Here is a 10,895-nt window from a genome sequence, read left to right on the forward strand (position 1 = left end):
CAGAAAGATATGGACACAAGATGTGTGCAAATGTATTTAGTTTCATATCCATGTGGACATGATTTAAATTGGGTGGGGGGGCGGATCTAACCTCATCTAGGGGGGTTTGGGGGCATGCACCACCATGAAGATTTTTTTTAAATGTTGAAGTTAAAACCATCAATCTGCTGCACTTTGAGAGCAACATGAAGAGATCTATGGATACATCTCTCAACATCCATATGAAACAGAACTGTAAGCAGNNNNTTTCATTTATTCTCTTATTGTTTGTATAACTATAATGATCATATGAAGGTGTGCCGCGGAAATAATCTTTTGAATAATTTGTGACAAAACCGTTCTTCTAAACACTCAGAGAGTCCTTTAGCTCACCTGAGCCCCTCAGTCTGACAGGAGAGGACTCTCCTCCAGCTTGTTGTGGAAACAGCTCCTTATGTCCGTTAGTGCAGCTAGCTAACCAGATGCTAACATCACGGTCCCCGCTAACACCGGTCCCTCTCTCTCCCTCTCTCCCTCTCTCCCTCTATCACACTAAATGCGCTATCGCCACACACACACAGAGCCGAGCTTGAATGACCCAAGCACACGTGTATTTCCATGCAACTCTCTGATTGGTCTGGTGTCTTGCCTCTGTTGCATTCACTGAACACGGGAAATTACAGTCCTGCCGTTGTCTCTTGTGTCATGATGAGGTTCACGTAAAGCACGGTTAATGTATTATATTATTGAGGTGTCTCAAATATACGTCAATCAAGTGGCACCTGCTAACGGGGTGGTGGATGATAGGTTTACATCTAAAAACGTATTTTTCAAACATTATTATTTTAATTTTCTTTTTCTTTTGTTACTTTTTTTTTTAACGGTCCGCGATCTACCCGCACCACACTCGCGATCGACTGGTTGGCGACCACTGATCTAAATGCTCTCTAGCAAACTTCAGACGGGCCTGGACATGTAGTGTCTTAAGCAGGGGGACACGTCTGGCACTGCAGGATCTGAGTCCCTGGCGGCGTAGTGTGTTACTGATGGTAGCCTTTGTTACTTTGGTCCCAGCTCTCTGCAGGTCATTGACTAGGTCCCCCCGTGTGGTTCTGGGATCTTTGCTCACCGNNTGGCTAGGCCACTCCACGGACCTTGAAATGCTTCTTACGAAGCCACTCCTTCGTTGCCCGGGCGGTGTGTTTGGGATCATTGTCATGCTGAAAGACCCAGCCATGTTTCATCTTCAATGCCCTTGCTGATGGAAGGAGGTTGTCACTCAAAATCTCACGATACATGGCCCCATTCCTTCTTTCCTTTACACGGATCAGTCGTCCTGGTCCCTTTGCAGAAAAACAGCCCCAAAGCATGATGTTTCCACCCCCATATTTCACAGTAGGTGTTCTTTGGATGCAACTCAGCATTCTTTCTCCTCCAAACACGTCTAGTTGAGTTTTTACCAAAAAGTTCTATTTTGGTTTCATCTGACCATATGACATTCTCCCAATCCTCTTCTGGATCATCTAAATGCTCTCTAGCAAACTTCAGACGGGCCTGGACATGTACTGGCTTAAGCAGGGGGACACGTCTGGCACTGCAGGATTTGAGTCCCTGGCGGCGTAGTGTGTTACTGATGGTAGCCTTTGTTACTTTGGTCCCAGCTCTCTGCAGGTCATGGACTAGGTCGCCCCGTGTGGTTCTGGGATCTTTGCTCACCGCTCTTGTTTCTCATTTTGACCCCACGGGGTGAGGTCTTGCGTGGAGCCCCAGATCGAGGGAGATTATCAGTGGTCTTGTATGTCTTCCATTTTCTAATAATTGCTCCCACAGTTGATTTCTTCACACCAAGCTGCTTACCTATTGCAGATTCAGTCTTCCCAGCCTGGTGCAGGTCTACCATTTAGTTTCTGGTGTCCTTTGACAGCTCTTTGGTCTTGGCCATAGTGGAGTTTGGAGTGTGACTGTTTGAGGTTGTGGACAGGTGTCTTTTATACTGATAACGAGTTCAAACAGGTGCCATTAATACAGTTAACAAGTGGAGGACAGAGGAGGCTCTGAAAGAAGAAGTTACAGGTCTGTTTGTTTGTAGGTGACCAAATACTTATTTTACAAATACATTCTTTAAAAATCAGACAATGTGATTTTCTGTATTTTTTTTTTTTTCTCATTCTGTCTCTCATAGTTGAGGTATACCTAGGATGAAAATTACAGGCCTCTCATCTTTTTAAGTGGGAGAACTTGCACAATTGGTGGCTGACTAAATACTTTTTTGCCCCACTGTATATGTATCTAAAAACCTTTATTTCATACATGTGATACATTGTATGCTTGTGTCATGTCTGAAAGAGTCACTTTGATATGTTATCAGGACCAAAGACATCCTGTAAAGGGATAATCCTGGAGCTATATAATAATAAATAAATCAAATGATGAAAATAAAGCCAGATGAGGGCACCTGATTCACGCTGATTGCCAACGTGCACATTACTCACCGTAACATTCAGGTCATCTATGAGCCTTGTGTCACAGTGACCCGTTGTCACCTCCTGACGGTGTTGTGCTCTCTACAGGTGCTGGTTTTGTCTACCAGATTGCTGAGGCCGACGGATATTCCCGAGCTGCTCTTCACCACCCAAAGACTGCTGCCTGACATCGGTGTTTAAGGGGCCGTCACGTGGAAACACACCATGCACACACACACACGTGGAAGAACACATGATGCGACCTCTCGACACCTCCTCGGGTGTGATTTGAGTGTCAGTAAATGAGAGTCACTGTCAAAGCTGCAAGAGAAAATCAAGGAAAACGATTCAGCAACATTCCTTCCCTGCTCATGTCTATGTGTGTATTCCAAAGTGAAATCTAAAGCTATGATATTAAACTACCTATTGGGTTTTATTTTTCTTGCAGACATAATTAAAAATGTAAATATCCGAGTGTGTATTCCAAACAGAAACTCTCCATCCAAAGCCGCTTTAAAGTGTTTTCCAGCAAGAGGTGTGAAATGATGTTAATATGAAACAATAAAACCAGTGACTTGTCAAACACGGCCCTGTGATGATGCCTTTCATTTGCTCAATTGTTAGGCATTTTGACCAGGCTGTGTTGAAAGTAGACTGTATGTGTAAACTCAAAGAAGGCCTGCTGTTGTGATGGAGAATACACACAATCTGTTAGGGTCCATTCACACCTCAACACTTCATACAGAATGATTAACAACACGTTTCACAGCGTCTGCTTTGGCCCATAATTTGCTCACACTTAGAGCTCGTCTTCACACTCCTGCGTCCCCCTCCTCCCAATCTCCCTTTACTCTCTTCCACATGATTCACCTCAGCTATTGTTTAGTACGTTTACCCACTTAGACACCTGCATTGACAACCAGAGTGTACCACATGTCCAAAAGAGGAATACATCCTGTGTTTTCAGGCTTGTATGACAGATTACACTGGGATACATTCATGATTGCCTAATTAGATTATGGACTGCAAATAAACGGATCTCTAACATAATGAAACACACATTCAAGTTAATTGGAAAAGGGATTGATTTATTTTCTTTATCCTCAGTAGAGCCTGAACATGAACTCTTCCCCTGCTGTTGGTTCAGGCTTTTCTTTAGATTTCTTTGTGATCTTGATTTTCAGTGGCTGATGACAGCACCAGGGTTGTAGGCAGATCTAAGGACCTGAGAAGCGGCAGTACAGTCATGCTTCTCTTCTGCAATGCTATTCATTAATGCTGTTATCTAAGCATTTGCTAAGAATGGGTTTGTCCATTAGCCAGACTTCCTTCGCCTGTATTAGTCATCCCCTTCACATCATCAATGTGTCTTAAGGCCAAAGACATGCTATTGTTCGATTGTTAGCTTTTATTTGATGATTAAAAAAACAGTCATTGCATTTGTTAAAGATGAAAACACTATAAAGCCAGAAGGATTTTGTTCCATTGTGGTCGTAGAGCACTTAACACCTCATGATAATCAACACACCTAAGTGCAGACGCTACAATCTACATATTCACAGGTAGCTACGTCAACATGCTCTTATTATGTTAGTTATAAAGACGTAAACATATAAATTGAATATATTGTTGCTTTGTTACCATTCCTTTATGATCAGTTTGAAATACTCTGTGAAATACAATTTCAGATTTGTGGGCAGAATATTTCTGCTTTACGCTTTAGAGAAATGTGTTCTTTCTCATTAGACCACAGGTTGGAAAGGGAATATTAAATCGTTCTCTTATAAAACAGCTAAGATGTTTTTAAGTAGTGAAAATGATTGATTATGCACTATGATACCATTTTGGTAAACCATCTGAAATGAGTGATTTGAAATGTATTGTCTGCTTACGTCATTGTTTCGGTTGTCGAATACACATATTAAAACTGATAAATGAAAAACCAGAGACATAGAATTCAATTTCATCATTTTATTGTGAACAAAAAGTCATGTTTGGAACATATAAATAACAATAAGCCCTTTGGATCATTTCATTTTATAAAGTGCATCAGTATAATAACGGCGACACGCTACATATTGTGTCTGCTGCCCGGCTACAACCACCCCCCCCCCCCCCCCCCTTCTCCCATCATTCTGCACAGTGATGCTTCTGAACACTGCAAACATATACTGCAGGTATTTGCATGCAAGAAACTTAGTACACACACACACACACACACACATGGCTACACAGAGCCCTGGCTCAAGTGGCTGGTATAATAAAACCCAGCATTTAGTGGTGCCAAGTAGCGGCAGTCTGAATAAAGAAAAGCCACAATGGGCAACACAGCTAAAAATAAGCCGTCCTTCAGCTCTGCTGTTGCCAGGAGAGCTTAGTTTTCTTTCCTTTTTTTTATGTGCAGAGAGTCTTGGGCTCAGTCAGCCTCACAGCTGCTTCTGTGTTCATTAATGTAGTTTCTGCTCCTGAACAGATGATGAACCTCCTCACACGTGCTTTCGGACAGAGCGATCACCTGCCACTCAGAGGTCATTACCAAGAATCATCTCGCTACATAGAGCTGTGTCACATCTGCCTTCAATCGGCCAGACTCAGGACTTCAGTTGAGAAGCGTACATCTTCTGCCTGCTTATCTCAGCTTTCCTCAATGCTTTCTTTCTCTGGCCACCCGGGACCATGTTCATTTCTTAGTGCTCCTCACACCGAGGTGACAGTCCGGACTTTGGCTGACAGGGCTTGCTTGAAGCGCCTCTTCAGGTCTTGGATGTTGGGGGACTTTGGCCTTGGGATGAGGGGGGAGCGCCTCTTCTCTGTGGCGGCGCTGGTGGAGTTGGAGGCAGGAGCCGGCTGCTTGGCTAGCTGGCAGCAAAGCCTGTGGAAAGCCTTGTGCACCTGGCTATAGTCCTCGCTGGCAGACACTTCATAGAAAGAGCAGCCCAGAGTTTCGGCCAGCATAGGGCCCTGCTGGGCGTCGACCTGCCTCAGGTGCAGCAGGTCGGCCTTATTGGCCAGCAGGATCACCGGGGGCATGTTAGCGCCTCCGGTACGAACCACCTGCTGGTGCAACTGCTCGATCAGATCGAAGCTGCGTCGGTCGGTCACAGAGTACACCAGAACCACGGCATCAGCCCACTTGATGGAGCAGGTCACATGATCTGGTAAGTTAATGCCATTATCTGTCATCTGGAGAGGAAAGAAAAAAGGAGACTGATTAATACTCAACCCAGAACACTTACTTAGAAAAACATTTTAGGCATTGTCTATTCAACTAAAATGAAGATGTAATGTTCCCTGACTTTTTTTGCAATTAATCTTGAGAAATGAAAGGAATGCTGACTGAGGCAGACAGGAGCTATAGTGTTACTGCTGCAGAACAGAGAGGTGTGGATGATGGAGGAGTCTGGATCGGCATCAGGGTATCATTTACCCTGGCCTCAGACATCTATTAGGCTAAATGGGAGATTAGACAGCCAGACTGAAGGGCTCTACTCCGGGAGAAAATGTACATACACACAGATCTTTGGTTTTTGGACTGGTGCCCAGTCACGAAAGGCTTGGATGATCTTAACAGACAGGGAATTCGATTATATTATCTTTCTATTGGATTAACCTCCACAGATTTTCATATGTTGAACTATGCGGGCTCAGTTACTTTGCAGTCAGCCCAGGGGAAATAAACTGTCTGGTTTCTGTCTGGGAGAAGATAGCTAGAAGGGAAACAAATGAGAATAGAAAAGGATCTTACCTCAACGCCAGGAGTGTCTTGAACCTGGATGGTCACTTGCTCTGCATCGACTTGGACTTCTCTGGAGTACAGATTACCTGCGCACACAAAAGAAAACAAAAATACTTAGCACAAATTTCTAACTTGGAAAAAAAAGACGCAAATTGAGCCAAACGTCATCATTTAAAACGTGTTATTCTCAGTTACTCACCAGCATTTCTCTCATAGTCTCCGATGAAGCGCCTCGTTAGGAATCTCACCACGAGTGCTAAAATAAAGAAAAATACAATGTTAGACAAATAAACGACTAGAGCACAACATAAATCACTTTAAGATTGAACTGTACGTAAAGTACAAAGTAGTCGTTTCTTTTTTTTTATCCTTTTTCTTACCTGTTTTTCCAACTCCGCTGCCTCCTATCACAGCCATTTTAATGACCCGGTTGGGGACCGAGCTCTCAACTGGTGAATACTCCGCAATGGAACTCATGTTGTGGATAAGACGCATATTTGATCCGTTAGTCAATTTCGTCCAAGTAATACAAAATGGAGACCAAACTGGCTCTTGGTTAAAAGGATGAAGTTAATCCTGCATCGGGTTCGGTAGATGGAAGAAGAGTCAACACTAGTGCGTACTGTGAGAAGGAAGAAGCGCACTGAGTGAAAGATGTGCTTCTGAGAGGGGCTCGATGCTTTATAGCGTTGAGAAGGAGGTCACATCTGATTGGGTGATAGTCAACCCCCACCTCTCTTCCCCCTCCCTCGTGCGCCTCCACCTTCACGTGTATGTGCATGCTATACACAAGCGAGAAATGCTGCAACAGGTGGGCTCTATCTGTGTGTCCTTATAAATCACCAGATGGATAGGGAAAGGGGGGGGAATGTGTTTTTTTTCCCACTTGAATCAAATTAGCTGCGGTCATATAATCATTCACATAATCTATATATGTTGTAAGGAAAAAAATATATATTCAAATAATTCCCATTTGTAAACTACAAATTCACTACATTATTGAGCATTGGTCAAAATAATCAGGTATATTACCAGTAAAAAAAATGTATTATCATTATTGTTTTCATCTTCTTTTTATGAGTTTTGATTTTCCTAATAGGCTACTTTGGGGTCACATTATGTTAAAAGAACAGTTTTGCAAATCATATATTTTTAGAGACACGAAAATGACGAATTAAATACCGAACAAAATTAGTAAAATAAAATAAAAACGAAAAAATACATTCTGCATGTTTTCAACCATAACATCACAGTTTTGTGAGTAAATTGTGGATGGGGATGGATCCTGTTCACCCTCCAGTGTTGGGCTGCGGACAGTAATCTGTTCAGACATGCCCCTAAACTTGTGAGTCATCCACACAGGGGGTTAATGGCTGCTGATGTTGCACAAACAGAACCCCTCAGCAGACTTGCGCATACACTTAAAGAACTCCTGCTAGCATGCATACAGTGAATTCAAAAGCTACGGCCCTGCTCATCCAGAAATAACACAATATGTCAGCCAGAAAGGCAACATAAATCTATATTTAGGAGAGTAATGCAACATAGTTTAACATTGTTTGGTATTTTGTCCAGCAGCTGCTCTCTGCTCTGATTTGACCTGTATCATCTCTTTGTCCCACTTTTTTCTATCTGTTCTGTCACGCCCCCCACATGCCTCCCTCTCTCCCTCTCCCTCTCTCCCTCTCCCATCTTTCAATTCTGTTCATGTGCTCTGAGGTATTTTGGCCTCCAGTTGCAGTGATTATGGTCTGGTATGTATTTTTGATAAGAGCGCTGATGACAGGCGACCGCGCTGAAATACAAAATTAGTGCAGAGGATTCGTGAGCAGACATGGTTTCGTGGTGTGTACACATGCACACACAGAACTATCCCTCTAACCACATCATAGTGAACTCCACCCAGCAGCATTATGGGAAGGACGAGCCTGTTCTCATGCTAATAGTCAGAGAATACTGTACATACCTGAACTTGTTGACATATAAACTGGATTCTCTCAGTGTTTCTGTGTCCAAATAAAGCTGAATTCCTGCTTTTTCAAATGAATGATGTGAGTTTGTTCACAAGTTTGAAATCTAAGCCCACGCTGTATTTTTTTAACAGAAAGATAAAATACATCAAGGTTTAGCAACCAGGCGAGAAGGCTAATGATGACAGATAATTGAGGAGGCTGTGGAGGTGTTTTTCTCTGATATCCTACCCTCCGGTATTAACTCAGAAACACTATATGACTCACACACACCAGAAGCAGCAGTGACGACAAACTGACTTTAAATGTATTATGAAAGGATGCCACATCACTTCTTTTATTTCTAAAAAACAATATGTAGTTGGTGGTGATACATTTCACACTGCAGTACAGTAACTCTACTCCACTGTCTGTGTATGTGTGGCTTCAGGCCGGTGTTGCCTTCACTTTCCCTCAGGGAGGACTGGAGGTAAATTAAAATACCTTTGAGTCAAGGCGGACAATTATAGCCACAACAGAGCAGAACAAGGCCTGAGTTGGGGATCAGATTGTCACTCACACTGAAGTGACAATAGGTGGTTAGGGAGGGTAAAGCGGGGGTAATCCTTGAGCGGGCTGTTATCAGGGAGAATTTGGGGTATTCACTGCAAACAGAGGAATGTTGCATTAATTGGGGGGTGGGCGGAGTGGTTGAAGGCAGGTGAAATCAGGAGGAGGAGGTGTTCTCAGAAGGATGTCCTTGTTGACAAAGAAGTGAGGAATGATTTCCTGAGTTGGGCTCACCTTTTATAGTGAGAAAGAGGCATACAACCGTCACTTGCCCCCAGGCCTGATCCCTCAAAGGAGGGTCATTAGGGATATCAGAGAAACTGGGGCACTTTGGGGCTGCCTTGGGGGGAAACCTCATGAGCTACGGACAAATGTTTATCATGATGGATGTGTATCATTCTTATTGCCTTTCATCATTGTCAGTGATTATTAGGAGACACTTATTTTGGCCCTGGTCTTGTGTTACCTTCTAGTTACTTTAAAGTTGTGTAAATGTTTCAAAAAAACGTTTCAGGATCTTCTGACAGACAGGAAGATGGGGCTGATTAAATGTTACATAAGAGTATAATATGCTATTTATAATTTAAGAAATAATTCAATGCAATGGAGAGTAAACTTTCTGTTTCCTTGCAGGACCTAACTACATATGCATGAAAACAAGGGTATGTCAGATTCACACCTCTTGTCATGAATCTCTTTAACGATGTGTTTATATACATGTTTATTTACATTTACAATGAGCAATGGAGATTGTATTGGCTCGCCACAAGCACAAAACACAATGCAAGAGAGGTTGTTTTTTCTTATTGAAATGTGAACCTTGCAACATGTTCAAGCATTTGCATATCACTGAATGTCAACAGCATGGTAAGGGGGAAGGCAGTGGTGGTTGTAGGGGGTTGTGTGTGCTGTGAATGACAATAGCTCCCCCCCCCCCTACTCACACCTCCTCCTCCCACTAGAGGAATGCCAGCTCAATGTTTTTACATGGCCTTCTTAAAAAACACGATGCACCCCTGTTTACATTCCTCAGCTGATCTCTGGCGTATGATTTTTTTCCACTCTCATTTCTGAGGATTGACGAGCTTGCGTCAGTCTCCAAACTCGTTATGTGCATACAGGTTTGGCTGTTGCATATGTGCATGACAGACAAAGAGACAGATATAACTATAGGTCTTGCAGTAATAACAGAGGGTAATGTTGTTTTCGTCTGGTGTGCATGTGACCATTGATATGTATTTAAAGTAAGACGTTAAACTCTGGGATTATCCTGTTTACCCTGATTGAGAAGTTGTTTTTTTCCTTCTCACGTGTTAAAGCTATCAGTGAATAAAGGTAAATGTGCACTAAATCTGTGTATAGTGGAATGTACTTATTGTAAGTCGCTTTGGATAAAAGCGTCAGCTAAATGTAATGTAATGTAATGATTAACCATGTTAAATGGAAGATTAAGTGGATGTTTTGATATGACAGAGAAAGGAGATAATTTATTCACTATTTTAATAAAGAAAACATCTCCTGTTTTGTTCTGGTGGAGTTGGCATTGTTGGATGAAAAAGGTGGGAGGATAATTACAATCTGAATTAGCAATGCTATTTCTGTAAAACAAAATATATTTACAGATTTTTCTATTATTATTTTCTATTATAGTGCTCGTGTGTGATGTCTTTATTTTAAAGGGCCCATGTCATGCTTTTCCGGTTATTACCCGTCCACTTGTTTGTTCTGTAGCTTTTTCTGCATGTAAACGGTCTGTAGAGTCAAAAACCCTCAAAGTACACCCTGTAGCGCAGGGGTGGGGAACCTTTTTCCTCTCAAGGGCCATTTCAATTTTTACAACATCCTTCGAGGGCCGTACAAATTATTGAACTCAACGTCTGCTTAAAAAACTCAAATCAAAGCCCATTCATTTCGCCTTTCTTTCATGCTGTGCAAAGAAAAAGCAACGTCTTAATCCAGATATTTGACCATGACCCGCGCATTCATGCACAGAAAGATATGGACACAAGATGTGTGCAAATGTATTTAGTTTCATATCCATGTGGACATTTTTTTAAATGTTGAAGTTAAAAGCATCTGGTGCACTTTGAGAGCAACATGAAGAGATCTATGGATACATCTCTCAACACCCATATGAAACAGAACTGTAAACAGATTTCTTTCTTTATGGATATTTTTACATATCACTCCCCTTTTAAA

At 42.3% G+C, this 10,895-nt stretch overlaps 2 protein-coding genes across 4 annotated transcripts in view; both read right to left on the minus strand.

Annotated features, from left to right (window-relative positions):
- Positions 1-10,895, minus strand: part of gabrg2 (gamma-aminobutyric acid type A receptor subunit gamma2) — a 220,071-nt gene that overhangs the window by 142,469 nt on the left and 66,707 nt on the right. The window lies entirely within an intron of this gene.
- On the minus strand, positions 4,398-6,812 carry rasl11b (RAS-like, family 11, member B). The gene is made up of 4 exons (XM_010794978.1): positions 6,558-6,812; positions 6,377-6,433; positions 6,187-6,263; positions 4,398-5,624 (listed from the first exon to the last, which is right to left on the minus strand). The coding sequence occupies exons 1-4, from the start codon at positions 6,670-6,672 to the stop codon at positions 5,139-5,141; spliced, it is 735 nt and encodes a 244-aa protein (XP_010793280.1). The 5' UTR covers positions 6,673-6,812; the 3' UTR covers positions 4,398-5,138.

Source organism: Notothenia coriiceps, unplaced genomic scaffold (genome assembly GCF_000735185.1).
Source record: "Notothenia coriiceps isolate Sejong01 unplaced genomic scaffold, NC01 NC01_scaffold00037246, whole genome shotgun sequence".
In the NCBI taxonomy this organism is placed as follows: Eukaryota; Metazoa; Chordata; class Actinopteri; order Perciformes; family Nototheniidae; genus Notothenia; species Notothenia coriiceps.

Bases quoted from the DNA above. Each gene is read 5' to 3' on its own strand.
- rasl11b (XM_010794978.1), bottom strand. From the start codon at position 6,672: ATGCGTCTTATCCACAACATGAGTTCCATTGCGGAGTATTCACCAGTT. The intron at 6,434-6,557 runs GTAAGAAAAAGG...TCTTTATTTTAG, and splicing joins CAGCGGAGTTGGAAAAACAG to CACTCGTGGTGAGATTCCTA. The intron at 5,625-6,186 runs GTAAGATCCTTT...TTTCCTCTCCAG, and splicing joins AAGACACTCCTGGCGTTGAG to ATGACAGATAATGGCATTAA.